This window comes from Arachis stenosperma, chromosome 4 (assembly GCF_014773155.1).
Source record: "Arachis stenosperma cultivar V10309 chromosome 4, arast.V10309.gnm1.PFL2, whole genome shotgun sequence".
NCBI classification, from domain to species: Eukaryota; Viridiplantae; Streptophyta; class Magnoliopsida; order Fabales; family Fabaceae; genus Arachis; species Arachis stenosperma.
Genome location: NC_080380.1, coordinates 14,032,167 through 14,047,785, shown reverse-complemented (window position 1 = coordinate 14,047,785; position 15,619 = coordinate 14,032,167). Strand labels below are relative to the sequence as shown.

The window sequence follows — 15,619 nt, the reverse complement described above, 5'->3', positions numbered from 1 at the left end:
CATAATAATCATCTTTTTGCTCTTAAAAATGTTTTACACATTCCTAAAATTGCAAAGAATCTTATCAGTATATCAAAATTTTGTTTAGATAATATTGTTTTCTTTGAATTTCACTATTTTCATTGTTTTGTTAAATCTCAGGTCCACAGGCAAACACTTCTTCAAGAAATTCTTAGACATGGACTATATTCCTTTGATAATTTGTGCATGCCAACACCATTATATGATCATAATTCTGTTCATACTTTTTTAACTTCTTGTAATCTCAATCTTGCTTTGTGGCATAGAAGGCTGGGACATCCTTCTAACTCTATTGTAAAAAGTGTCCTTAAACAAAGTAATATTCCTATTAATCAAAATTCAGCTATTGATTTCTTTGTTTGTGATCATTGTTGTGTGGCAAAAATGTATGCTCTCCCCTTTTTCCTTTCTCGAACTGAATACACTTCTCCTTTACAACTTGTGTTTATTAACATTTGGGGTTCTGCCCCATCAGTTTCTAGGTCTGGGTTTCGTTATTATGTGAGCTTTGTTGATGCTTTTACACGTTATACTTGTTTATATTTGATGCAGTCTAAGTCTCAAGTTTTCTCTATTTTTCAGCAGTATAAAGTATTAATGGAAAGACAAATTGGCCATTCTTTCAAAGCCATTCAAACTGATAATGGAAAAGAATTCCTTTCTAGCACATTTAGGACATTCTTATAAGATCGTGGTATTGTTCATCGCCTCTCTTGTCTTTACACGCATTAACAACAAGGAGTTGTTGAACGCAAACACAGACATGTGACTGAGATGGGTTTAACTTTCTTAGCTACTGCTCAATTGCCTCTTCTCTATTGGGAAGATGCTTTTCTTATAGCTACTTTCCTCATAAATCAGCTACCAACCAAAGTCTTAGACTTTAAATCACCTTTTGAGAAGCTTCAGAACATTAAACCCAACTATGCCATGCTCAAGGTTTTTGGTTGTGCATGCTACCCCAACACCAGACCTCTCAATCATCATAAACTAGATTTTATATGTCAACAGTGCATCTTCCTTGGCTATGCTCCTCAATTCAAAGGCTTCAAATGTCTTACTCGTGAAGGAAAAATTCTAATTGTAAGAAATGTTATTTTTTATGAAAAATTATTTCTATCTTCAATTTTCTTTTCATCTAATTCTTCTGCTACATCTAATATTTCTTTTTTGTCTCATAATGTTACCTCTGTGCCTCCTATACCTCTTGTTCCCAATTCTAATTCATTTCCTATCACAACTGACTCCACTTCTATTTCTAATTCTAATATTAATACTAATACACTTAACACATATAATGTTCTTCATCCTACGTCCACTTCTAATATTAATGAATTGAGTTCACCCCAATTATCTACCCTTAATTCTGTTCTCTCTACTTTCTCGGATCAGCATGCTCCTCCTGCTTCTATACCTATATCTGGTCAGTTACCCAAGGTTCCCATTCTTACTTCTTCGCCTACCCCTAAATCGTCTAATACACATAGTATGGTTACCAGATCTAAATATGGTATTCTTAAACCAAAAGCTTTAGCTGCTGTCTCTAACATTAATCTCACTCAATATCCTCCCAAGACTCTTTCTTAGGCTTTATCCTATGCTCATTAGCACCAAGCCATGATTGAGGAATATGATGCTTTGATCAAGAATCATACATGACATCTCATTGACTCTCCTTCTAATTCTACTATTATTGGATGTAAATGGGTCTATACTGTTAAAAGGGGTCCTGATAATAGTATCAAAAAATATAAAGTACGCTTGGTTGCCAAAGGGTGTCATCAGGTTGAAGGGATTGATTTTAATCAAATTTATAGCCCTGTGATTCGTTCTTTTACAATTCGGATTGTTCTCTCCCTTGCTGTTACATATGGTTAGCCACTTTGCCAATTTGACTTTAACAACGCCTTCTTGAATGGTGATTTAACTGAGGATGTTTTCATGTTACAACCCCCTAGCTTTGTGTCTAGCAACTACCTTTCATTAGTGTGTAAGCTTGATAAAGCCATTTATGGCCTTAAGCAAGCTCTAAGAGCTTGGTTTGCTAAACTTAGTTTTGCTCTCTTCACTTATGGTTTTTCTAATACCAAAGTTGATACCTTCTTATTTGTTCGACATATTAAACATTCTACTACTTATTTACTCGTCTATGTGGATGATATTATTATAATTGGTAATAACAAGACTGAAATTGATGCTCTAATCACTTACTTGAATTCTAATTTTTCTCTTAAAGACTTACGTGGTTTGAATTATTTTCTTAGTTTAGAATTTAATATGCTTGGTACTGGTGAACTTCACATTTCACAATCAAAATATATTCTTGATCTGTTAACGTGCAGGCCTCTCTAGCTCTAAGCATGTCCCTACTCCTATGCTATCCTCTCTCAAATTGATTTTTGACGGGTTTGAACCATATGAAAATCCAACTCTCTATGATTTCTTGTTGGAGGGTTGCAATATGCAACCTTAACTCATCCAGAAATATCCTTCTCTATGAATTGCGTTAGTCAGTTCATGAAAAATTCCAAGCAATATCACTAGACAGCCTTGAAAAGGATCCTCCGTTATCTTTCAGGTACGTATCATCATGGATTATGTTTTCAAAAATCTACTAATCTTCGTGTTCTTGTCTTTGCGGATGCAGATTGGGCGAGTGACATTGAAGATCGCAGGTCCACTAGTGGATATTGCGTCTTTCTTGACTGTAATCCGGTGTTTTAGTGTACTCGTAAGCAAACGGCAGTGAGTCGTTCATCTACAGAAATTGAATTTAGATGCCTTGCAGATGCTGGAGCTGGAGCTGAAATATTATGGGTTCTTAAGTTGCTACAAGAACTTGGGATTCCTCAACCTATTGCATCCACTGTGTATTGTGACAACCTCAGTGTTGTGATGCTTTCTGTCAATCTAATTCTTCATAGTCGAAGCAAGCATTTTGAGGTCGATTTGCATTTTGTTCAAGATCGGGTGTCTAAAGGACAATTACATGTGATTCATATCTCAGCTGATTCTCAAATTGCTGATGTGCTCACTAAACCACTATCCATTGCCTTCTTTGAGAAATTTAAGAACAAACTCAAAGTGGTTCCTCAACTCACTATGAATTTGAGGGAGACTGTAGAAAACCATCATGCATCAGTAACTGAAATAACTAATTCCTAATTTTTTTGATGGTTTTTGATGTACTATTAGAATATAAATTGACTATTTTCACTCTTAGATTCTCTGTTATAGTTAGTCTATATATATATATTAAAAGAATATACTTGAAAAAAATATTATTGGTACACTAAGTTTTAAAGTTTTTTTACTGCACAAAATAATAGTCCTCTATTTCCGCTGCATAATTCATTTCTACTAAAGAACCAACTTTCCACAAAAAATACAAGGATTATGTTTCTTCATAATTCATGGCGATGGCCTATGAGCAGTGGATTATGCTTCTTCATAAATTATTACGGACTCTGGTGAATTACTTTTTACTACAGTATCTTCATAAATTTATTTTATCTTCTAGTAGATTAGATAGAGTTTCTGTACTTTACTAATCCGTTTCAACTTCTCAAAAATGATGTGCATTTGCATAATTCGTTTTAACCTGCCACGGATATTACACAACATTTAATTAGGACCGAAATATAACTTTTATCCAAAAAAATGTATTTGGATAATATTAAACATAAATAATTTTATTTATGTAATTTGCCTTATTAATTACTTAAACATATAGTTTAATGGGCTTTATGCGAGTCGATAAACTGTAGGTTATAATATCAGAATTGGAGGGAAATTTGGTTTCACTGAGCTAGTAGGGTCGTTCTCAATGTTACGTAGGTGTTTGCGGGTAACTTTTTGTTCTCTTTTTTTATCTGCCTTCTTTATTATTTATTTATTAAATGAAATGATGAAGAGACAGGGTTTGATTCCACCCGTGAATGCGTTAATTCTGTTGTCGCCTACTCTAACATATGTTCCCTACAAATTCATGGAGAACTACGTACTAAACAACAACAAAGAATCACGATATCGATTACTTTTAATATATATATTAAATATTTTTTGCAATCATTTAATTTCTTTTAATATTTACTGATGAGTTGACTTTTATAAAATAATTCATTAAGATATGAAATATGAGATTCATTTAATTTGAATTTTATATATCAAATATATATAGAATATAAACTACCTTTATAATATGCGTGCGTAAAAAAATGAGTATATATAAAACGAAATTTCAATATTATAGTTAACAAATTTACACAATTTTCTATCTTTTCTAATTTATATTCTTTTAACTTTCAAGTCCCCAAAACACAGTTTTTTAGTGGTTTTATGAACCGCTTCAAATCCTAGACATAACCGCTGCTATCTGCCGAATGTGGTGTAGTGTATGTGTAAATTTGTGAATTAGAAAGCCGATCGAATAGAAAATAATACAATATATTTTTGTGATCAGATTTTTTAAAATATTAAGATATTGATAAAATGAAAAAGTAATAGTCTAATTACTATTAAATTAAGATTGTAAAATTTATAAGTAATGTTAGTTACAATATTAATTATAATTAAATTTTTACTTTTTTATTTTAAAAAAACTTTTTTTTTTCGTCTAAAGCCATACTACACCGTCAATATTTTGCAACTATGGTGTAACTAATATAATGACTTAGCTAGTGACTTTACAACCAATAAGTGTATATATCTAGGTTGCAAGAAATTAAATTCTTATACACACATATGCTCTCACAACAAATGAATTTTTGATAAGTGATAAATTATTAAAACCAACGATTTGGCTTATATATATATATATATATATATAAGAGCAGTAGTATATAATTAATAAAATTTATTATTTTTAATTGATATTCTAAATATTAAATATTAAATTTTAAATTTTAATAATATAAAAATAGAATATTAATTAAAATATTGACTAATATTAATAAAAGATATTAACTACTTTTTAATATTTTTATATATATAAAATAGGTTTTACTACTTTGAAAGTTTTACTAAAAGAATAGTCACAAATCAAATAATGTTATTATCAAATTCACTTTTAATCTCAATAATATTAAAAGTTGAAAGTAATTTCTAGCTCTAGCTAGCTCCTATATATATATATATATATATATATATATATATATATATATATATATATTCAAAAGCGCCAACTCCAAGGGTGAGAGAGAGGACATCACAAAAGAGAAAGCAACGGTTTGCTTAATGCAGCAGTCAAGAGAAGAGACTCTTAATCAATAAAATATGGAAAGATAAAATTTTTATTTGACTCAAGGTTTTGTTAATAACTTCTTGTGATTCAATTTGATGAAAGGTTCATATGTTTTTTTATGTCTTCCTATAGCGAAATATATACTTCTGTAGGCTTAGCTTCATTCATTTATTGTTTACCATTCCAATAATAATTTTATTTTTCACGTATCTGAGCTCTATTTAATTAAAGATCTGTTGCTGGCCAATGAATTGCTACATGCATAAGACAAAATTTGAACATCCAATATTTATTTATGCGGATGAGTGAGTTGACCATTCGACCAACTCAAGTTGGTTATAATTCCAATAATAATGATGATTAGCTTTTAAGATTATTTCACCATTTGTTACTTTGTGATTTACAGATTCTATTCTAAATTATACAATAATATAAATATGGGAAATTTATTTTTAATTAGTTAATATTAATTAATTTTATATAAAATTATTATTTTAGTCCTTTATTTTTTGAGAATTTAAAGTTTAATATTAAAATTTATTATTTAAAATTTATAATTTAATATTTAAAATTTAAGATTTATAATTTATCGTAAAAAAATAAGAAAATAGATACTATCATTTATATTTTGATAATGCTAATTTTTTATATATTCAGATAAAGATATAATGCAAAAAGGTTAATTATGTGTGAAGTAAGATTATCAAAAATAAAAATAATAATATTATTATATTTTTCAAGAATAATTAAAAAAATAGTTAATATTAACTGAAAAATAATAATTACCTAATTAAAAATTATATAATTAACTCACATGTAGTAAATATTATGATATCTTATATACTATGGAATTTGAATAGCTACCTAGCTGCATGCATGTGTCGGTTTGGCCTCTTGTCAGGTAAATCTCACATGTAAAGATAATGTCATATAACTGGACAAAAAGGGTGCTACATATAATAAAACCAAATTTGAAGTTTTTGTTTGATCAATTTCAAGTACATTTCATTATTCACATGACTACTTCTTCTATTCAACATTCTATTTTTACTTATGATCAGTTTCATCCAAATAATTATAATTTTCTTAATAAGGGGAGCAACTCTATTTTGTTAATTACCGTTTCAACAAATGCTATTTCAACTAACTCTATTTTTTAGTATGCAAACAATTCATTCATGATTATTATAATATTTTAACAAAACTACAATTTTGAACTATAAAAGATACAAGAAATATAAACTAATTCGATATTTATAAAAAATTAATTCAGTTTAAGAAAACTATTAAAAAAATCAACAAAAGTATTCTAACAAATTAACTCAATTATTGATTATATCGAATTAATTTTTATTTTTATGATTAAAATCATTAATAATTAAATCTTTAATGATTGAAAGTATAGTTTACTTAGGAAAAAAAAATGTTTAAATGGCAGAATTGGTGCCAGCACAATTTTCTAGAAAATCTGAACCTCAAATTGTTTAAAAACAAATGGTAAAATGGTAATTGATGTATGGAAGAGTCAAGAAGAGAAAGAAGGAAAAAGCATATCATATATATGAATATGACGATGGACCACATTACACACAGCATTGAATTGAGAAGCAACAATGAAAAATAAAATAAAATAAAATTAAGATTATTAAAAGATGATAATATAATAAAGATTCAATTTGAAGAAACACCAAGAAACCAATGCAAGGAAGGGTTAATTAACAAAACAAACAAACAAACAAACAGAACATTGACCACCAAAAATGGCCTCCAAAAACTTCCAACTGTTTTCCTCGACACATTTACTCTCTCAATCAACCAGAAATTGACACGTGTCAACATAGAATTTCTTCAAGAGACATCATCTATGTTTTGAGTATAAATATAAAACAATAACCTTACTAGGCCAATTTGCTATGAGTCTCAAGTTAGAACATTTTTTTATCTTTTAATTTTTGTTTGTTTTCAACATTGGTCACATAAAAGTGTTGGAATTATGAGTGTGATTCATGGGGTTTTCATTTTATGGATTACTATGATTCTTCTTGTTTTGGTCCATAATTTGGAAAATGTGGAAGGAAGACATCATTCTCACAAGAAGGGTAAGAAAAATCAACATCCTTCACCACCTTATAATGCTCCTCCTACAGTGCCCTCTGATCCCGGGAATTCGCCGTCCGATTGCAACGTTTTCGACGTAAGATCGTTCGGTGCAGCCGGAGATGGTTGCTCTGATGATACAGATGCATTCAGGGAAGCATGGAAAGCAGCATGTGAAGTGGAATCAGGGGTTGTTCTGGCTCCACAAGACTACATTTTCATGATCACCTCAACCATCTTTTCAGGTCCATGCAAACCAGGACTAGTGTTTCAAGTAAGAATTTCAATATGCTAGCTCCTTTTAAATCTCTTAAGTTCAAGAAAATGTAGCTTACTAACAAATTTCATAAGTGCTTGTTAGAGTCTTAGGTATTATTTGGTGCCAAACGTTTTCTATTGTTGTATTTTAAAAAAATAATTCTTTTTTCCTTAACAGTTCATTTTTAAGGTACCACAGAAATGAGACCCAAAACAAAAAAATTTGTCTCCGTATATTTGTTTATAAGAATAGGATACTAAGACATGAAGATAAAAATATAAAATTATATTTAATATTTGAGATATAAATAAAAATATTATGTTTTTTTTTATAAAAAAGACATAGAAACTAAATAGAGATATAACTTATTAAAATTATATTTAATATTTGAGATATAAATAAAAATATTATGTTTTTTTTTTATAAAAAAGACATAGAAACTAAATAGAGATATAACTTATTTTTTTATTTTTTTTATTATTATCAAAATTTTATAATTATATTTTTTATTCTAAATTTTGTGTGAAAAAAAAAATAAATTAGATTTTTTATTATTTGTTCTATCTTATATTTAATTCACTACTAAACAAAATATAAAAATACTAATTTTTGTGTTTCTATTATTTGTGTCTTGTTTACAGTATCTTATATTATTCACTTTCCAAAATCAAAAGAGTGTTAATTATGCCTTTTTATATTTATATATAATAACATTACAAAAAAATGTAGAATGGCCTTTCCAATATGGTAATGGTGCATGATTATTATTGGAGAGAGGTGATTAATTAAGAATGTGAAATGTGTGTGTAGGTGGATGGAACTCTAATGGCACCAGATGGACCAGAAAACTGGCCTGAAGAAGATAAGCGCAATCAATGGCTTGTGTTCTACAAACTTGATCAAATGATTCTTAACGGGACAGGGATCATACAAGGCAATGGTGAACAATGGTGGGATCTACCTTGCAAACCTCACAGGGTAATTAACAATAATAATATTATAATATTTCACACTCTTACCAACTTTTCGTTACCACTGTTGGTTTTTTCTGAATCAATATTTAATCTTGAAACTTGAAAAAATAAATACATAAAATTGGCATTTTCAGAGTCCAAAAGGAGAGCCTGTGTCAGGACCATGTGATAGCCCAGCAGTAAGTATTCAACCAAACCATTATCCATTTAGATTATTCTTTATTGTCTTATAATTATACAAGTTTTTAATTTGGTAAATTTATCAATTTCAGTTTTAATCCCGTAAAATTTCTTTCTTTAAGTTTTTTTTTTTTATCTTGTTGGTTTATAGATGATAAGGTTCTTCATGAGCTCAAATTTGGTGGTGGCTGGGCTGAAAATTCAGAACAGTCCTCAGTTCCATGTGAAATTTGATGGATGTGAAGGAGTGCTCATCAATGAAGTGTCCCTTTACTCACCTAAACTTAGCCCAAACACTGATGGGATCCACTTGGGAAACACAAGGGATGTTGGCATATATAACACCATCATAAGCAATGGTAATAAACTTTTTTCTATTTATTTATGGACACGAGTTTGATTTCAATGTTTTAATCTTATTATTATTTATGAATGTCACCTTAGTAGTTTTAATTAACTTAATTTATTTGTGTTTTTTAAAGGTGATGATTGCATTTCAATTGGACCCGGTTGCTCAAATGTGGAAATAGACGGTGTAACTTGTGGTCCTAGCCATGGCATAAGGTATTATATATATATAGTGCAAAGTTTTCCTAAAAGTAATAGTAAGTTAAATTGACATAATATACAAGAACTTTGTGATGTTTGTTATTAATTAACAGCTCAACTGGTAACACCATGCGCCTCTTAATATGCTGCACCCGGGTTCAAATCTTGGTGAGTGTACCAAGTATTGATTATGAACCCTTAAAATGTGTGTGGGTGAGTGTGTAGTGTGGGTGAGTTGTGATACCTAAGATTAGGGGTTGTCCAATCCACTTGACCAAAAAAAAAAAAAAAAAAAACAATTAGAGTGTATATATTACTTTACGGGAGATAGGTGTCTCTATACTCCAACTCATATCCAACAAAAATATAAGTTTGTAAGTTAGGTTTGAAATTGAAATGTTCCAACATCCAACCATCTAAATGATCTTCAATATTTCTCCAGAAAAAGCTAAGTTAGGTCACAAGTTTTGATTTTCTTCTTTGTGATTCGTATAACTATATTACTTTAGCAGTTGGAGGAACTGTGCAAGCTACCAATCATTAATATGAATAACACTTTCTATTCTTCACCTTTCTCTAACCCCAATTTATATAGGCAATTAATTCGATTATGTATTGTATCTCAGAGACTCAAAGGTGTGGGACAATAGCCCTATCAGTAATATTCTAAATCGGTGCCTAAAGAATTTTCAATCCAGCAATTTAATCTTTAACATATTTTAGGGTCAACTTCAATAGGTCTATAAGAGATTTTTTGTTTAATTTTTAATTTATAAAATATTAATTACAACATACAATTTTTAAAATTAATGAAACTTTTTGAAAAATTATTTAAAATATTGATAAAGTTAAAAAGGTCACCTCTTCTATAATATTTTTTTTTGTCGATATTTTTTAAGGGATAAATATAAAAGAAGCCTAGGTGTGCACAACTCGCAAGCATGTGTGTCAAACATAACAGTGATGAACACAAAGATAAGGGAATCAGACAATGGGATCAGGATCAAGACATGGCAAGGAGGAACAGGATCAGTGACAGGACTTAGATTTGAGAAGATAGAAATGGAGAATGTGAGAAACTGCATAATCATAGATCAATACTACTGCTTGTCAAAGGGGCAAGGATGTCTAAACCAAACCTCAGGTGTTCATGTGAATGACGTGTCATACAGGAACATAAAAGGAACCTATGATGTTAGAACCCCTCCAATACACTTTGCATGCAGTGACACAGTTGCTTGCACAAACATAACAATGTCCGATGTTGAACTCATGCCTCATGAGGGTCACTTGCTTGATGACCCTTTTTGTTGGAATGCTTATGGGGTTCAAGAAACCATGACTATTCCTCCCCTTGATTGCTTGAGACAAGGTCAACCTGACACACTCATTGAGCTCTCACAATATGAATGTAATTAATTACCATTATTGTTGTAATTTCAATGCTTATTTTTATATATTATCATCTTGCATTTTTGAGATTCGTCATCCCTATTTGGGTGTTATTACTCCCATAGTGTGTGATGAGATTATATAGAATTTAAGGATCTACATTGGTGTAATTGCTTTGATTGATTGGACATTAATATAAATAATATTTAAAGAGCAATGTTATATGGTGGGTAAATTTTTTTTTTCAGTATTGGATCAGCAATAAATTGTATTTAACTATTTATATTTATAGATATTTTATATACAAAAAACAAAAAATTTGCTCTTATATTTACTAAAATTTTATACACATAAATCAATACAATTTTATACACATAAATCAATACAATTTGTATCAATATTTTTTAGAATTTATATATATAAACTAATAAAATTTATTTATTAAAAATAATTTAATATTTATACTGACTAAATAATAACAAAAAAAATTAAAAATTACTGACCCAAAAGATTTTTCATATTTAAATTCATGCCTTACGTTTTATCTTTTTTAGATTTTTTTTAATAAAAATATGCATATATATATATATATATATATATATATATTTTTTTAAATATCAATCTTATGACACGTAGGAACCACCCACTCTGGATAGAAGAATAAAGTACGGTCCGTATGGTTCGGGTATTCTTGCGAGTAGAGTAGGTTTGGATTTATTCGCACCTCATGTATAACACATATTTTTTAAAAATTAGATATATAGTGAAAGAAATGAGAATTGAATCCATAATTTCTTTTATGTAATGACTTACAATAAGTAAACAACCACTATAATCTTTACTAGAAAAAGAGAGAGTGTGAACGAGAGATTAGTGATGATGATGTTACGAGAGAGGGAGAAAATAAAGAAAATTCTTTATTATAATGATAAGAAGTTAGAGATTCTTTAGTTGATAAAGTTTAAAATAAGAGTGGTTCTTAAAAATAGAAAATATAATTAATTAAAAAATTAAAATAATAAAATATTATATTGAAAAAATGAATAAAGGTTAATTTATGTTGTATAAGTAGCATTTTTCATTTTGAAATTGGATTTTTGGTTAAAATATTTGGTTTGAAAATTAAATTTCTAAAAATTGATTTTAAAATTGAATTTTTAGTTTAAAAAATCTGGTTTTGAGGTTAAAAAATTTGGTTAGTAAATTGAATTTCTAAAAATTGGTTTTAAAATTAATTTTTTCGTTAAAAAATCTGATTTTAGAACTGGACTTACAAAAAATTGAATTCAAAACTGGATTTAAATATTAAAATCGGTTTTTTATTTTTTTAAACCAGTTTAAAATCAATTTTCCTTTCTAATTTAGTTTTAAACCACAAAATTGATTCTAAAGTGAATGCAATTTGAATTTTTGAAAATCTAAACCATACCCATCCCTAACAATAATATCCAAATCATTGATTGGTTTAATATAAAAATATTTTTATTCTATTTAATATTTAATTTTAGTAAAACATTAATTAATTTTGAATTTAGTTATTATAAATTTTAATTTCTAAGAATACAAGTTAAGATTGTTATTAATAAAAATTTTAAATTTTTTATTTTAATAAATGCTCAATAAATTATTAAAAATTTAACTTTATATTATAAAGTTAAATTTTTAATAATTTATTGAGCATTTATTAAAATAAAAAATTTAAAATTTTTATTAATAACAATCTTAAGAATAATGTATTTTTAAAAGTTAGAATTCATAATAACTAAATTTAAAATTAATTAATATTTTACCAAAATTAAAATAGAATAAAACTATTTTTATATGAAACCAATAAATAATTTAGATATTATCGTGGTCAATAAATTTAATAATACTAATTGATCAATAAAATATAATATTTTTGACAAATATTTTACTAATTTTAAATATTAAAAAATAAATTCTAAATCTTAAATTTTATAATTATTTATAATTTATAATAAAATTTTTTAATAATTTATAAAAAATATTTATAATTATTTTTTTAATTTATTATTGAATATACTCTTTATTGTATTTATTATGGATATTATTAAATATATTCTTTATATACGTTTGGACCATAATAAATTAAATTAACTTACATCCATTTATAATTTTATATATCTTGGTCGATTTATATATATATAGCTCAACGCACTAATTCGATCTTGTCTGTTTCGATTTATCCAGCCATTTTTGTTTATAAATGTTTTCATTCTATTTACTAAGGACACAAACTTTTAATGAATTATTGCTGAGCTATGTAATTCAAATAAGTCACATTCGATTTACTGCTTCCTTCAATTCGATTTATACGTTTAACCAATTTGATTTATATAGAAATATGATTTATGGATCAATGTAACATTTTTTATTTGAGTAAAACATAGAAATTCCTATGTAATTTAAATCTCACCAATTTGATTTATATAGAAATATAATTTGAGATTAGCGTAATATTTTTTTAATTTAGATAAATCACGTAATATTGCAGTAGCTAGTAGCTATGCTTTATTTGTGTTTTGCCTCTAAAGAGTGTCCTGCTTCGTAGACAGTATCCTTCTTTCACCTTAACATTCCAAATCTTTATTCCTTTGACGACAGCGCCGTCGCCAATCTCATCTCCACCTCCATCCGCTCCGCCCTAGACTGCCCATCAACTGCTCGTAACTACCTCGCAAACCCCCTCCTACTCCTGCGTCCGCCACAAGTTGATTTTGATTCCGAATTTTTCATCCATCGATATCAGATTGAGAATCAGGCAAGTACCAATGATCCCAATCCCTTGTTCTCACATTGGGTCTTGTTCAATTTCTTAATTAGATCAAGCTTGCTCTCTGCCTTGAAACTGTTCGATGAATTGTCTCTGTGACGTTGAAGGACTTAACTTGTTTGATTTCGTTTCGCAGGGTTGGGTAGTTTTCGCTGAAAATGCCGTCTCTTCAAACAGCACTGCCTCCTGAGCTGGCCAACAATGCCATTAGGGTCACAGACAATACTTTCTGATGCTTCCTTTTTAGTGGAATCTATGTGCTTGTGTTTGAAATTTGGGACCTTTTTCTTTGCTGATAAAAATATCTTTTTTGTTTGTTTGTTCAGCTTTACCGTGAATGCCTACGAAGAGCTAAGTATATTGGCCATCGGGTACGTGATCTTCTAGCTTTTAGAAATGATGGGTTTCTTGTGTAGCCATGGTGAATTTTATTGAAGAGGAAGATTAACATTACTGTCTCAAGTTTGCGATCTATGTTTTCAAAAGACATTCTATTTGATGCTCACTACTATTGTATGTAAAGATTCAACATGTAGGATGACTGCCTGTTGATTCAGTATATAATCTTCGTGGTTATTCAAAGAAGAAGAAAGTAGTATAGTACTAGATATTACGTGGCTTCTAAACATATGAGATGCTTTACCCTTTTCATTAAGGGAACTCACATCACACAGTATTTAGCCCATGATGAGAGTAGTTGAGGAAAAGAAAATCATAAACATCAACGGTGGATTGCATATTAGTTGGTTGAGTATTATACTTAAATACATTCATATAACTGATCCGTCTTGTTAATACTTAATGCGTTAAGTAAATAGGATAATAGGAGTATGTCTGAAGAAATTTGGCTTCTTTGAGTTTGAAGTGCGATTGTACTTTTAAAGGTGCACAATTTTAATTCTGATGAAAGCTTAATGAGCATCACACATGTATGTTTCATCCGTTTTTCTATTTTTCGTTCACATTACCTATGATCATGGTATTCTTGTTTATACTTGTTAACGTCCTTTCACGGCTAGTAGTGTACTCCCTCCAGATTTGTGCTAGATATTTAATATGCATGTTAGAAAGATAAGATGTATGAAACTGATTACATTGTGTATTTGCATGCAATTGCAGCAACATAACACACAGCTTCTTGTTGATATGGTGAGACAACAGTTTAAACAAAACATGCACGAGACAGATCCTGAAAAGATTCAGCAGTTAAAGGATAAGTAAGGATGTGCTTTAATATAGTGTATCCATGTTGACTGTTGAGCAAATATTCTAGATTCCTCGCTTTTTTCTTCTTTAATTCCAGCAGATAATACACGGCTGATATCAACATGAACATGAATGTGGGAGTTATTGCTGATATGCATACCACCAGTGATTCTGGGCGCAAAATAATATATTATTTCCCTTGGTTTGCAGTGCAGCAAGGGGACTTATCAACCACATACTATACGAGTCTGAGCAATTGTCTGGTCGTAAATTTAGCAAGAGTCCTAAAGCAGTTTAGTTGGCTCTGTTCTTAATGATTCAACCCCTTCACCAATGCAAGGTTTGGCAGATCTTCCATTGGCCGAACCTTCCAAAGGGCTGGAGAGATTGTTATACTCATGAAAAAAAAATAAAATTGTAGAAAATAGCATGGTGGCTTTTTCTCTTCAATTAGTGCTATTCATGTCAAGAGTTCTAAAGTTTCTTAAAATTACATTTTACGTTCTGTCAAATGACCTTGTCTATGATACATTAAAAGATTCCAAGGTGAAGTCTCCTTCAAGATATCGTTGCATTATGTTCCAATGTATGACATTGTTACTTCTGGATTTCTGATAGTTTAGGGGTTAATTGAAACTGGTCTTTATGGTTTAGATTTTAGAATGTTTTGTTGCATTTGTACTTTTTTTTTCATGTGAAACCAAGCATGGGGTATTGGGATTTTTTTTTTGGGTCAAATGAATTTGGACAATCAGATGCATTACAAATTCACTCACATCACACTTATACATACAATACTTAAGGATTCCATCCACTACTTAGCCTAGCGAAATCTTAAACCCAGGTGCACTTATTAGTTATTACAAGACATACATGACTAAACCAAGGCCTTGCATGCGGGATAT

General features: G+C 29.2%; 2 protein-coding genes across 3 annotated transcripts; both read left to right on the top strand.

The window, feature by feature from the left end:
- The first annotated feature begins 7,223 nt into the window (after window positions 1-7,223).
- LOC130976715 (polygalacturonase At1g48100-like) lies at window positions 7,224-10,930 on the top strand. Its single transcript, XM_057901638.1, has 7 exons — window positions 7,224-7,634; window positions 8,430-8,597; window positions 8,728-8,772; window positions 8,925-9,132; window positions 9,256-9,337; window positions 9,548-9,556; window positions 10,240-10,930. Exons 1-7 carry the CDS (start codon window positions 7,257-7,259, stop codon window positions 10,739-10,741), a joined length of 1,392 nt encoding a protein of 463 aa, XP_057757621.1. The 5' UTR covers window positions 7,224-7,256; the 3' UTR covers window positions 10,742-10,930.
- Window positions 10,931-13,230: 2,300 nt separating this feature from the next.
- LOC130976328 (uncharacterized) lies at window positions 13,231-15,367 on the top strand. Of its 2 annotated transcripts, none has more exons than XM_057901171.1 (5): window positions 13,231-13,496; window positions 13,645-13,720; window positions 13,835-13,879; window positions 14,628-14,725; window positions 14,930-15,367. In XM_057901171.1, the coding sequence occupies exons 2-5, from the start codon at window positions 13,667-13,669 to the stop codon at window positions 14,964-14,966; spliced, it is 234 nt and encodes a 77-aa protein (XP_057757154.1). In that variant the 5' UTR covers window positions 13,231-13,496; window positions 13,645-13,666; the 3' UTR covers window positions 14,967-15,367. The 2 variants fall into 2 exon arrangements, with proteins under 2 accessions (XP_057757154.1, XP_057757153.1); XM_057901170.1 differs by having other exon boundaries at window positions 13,237-13,496; window positions 14,925-15,367.
- The last annotated feature ends 252 nt before the right edge of the window (window positions 15,368-15,619 follow it).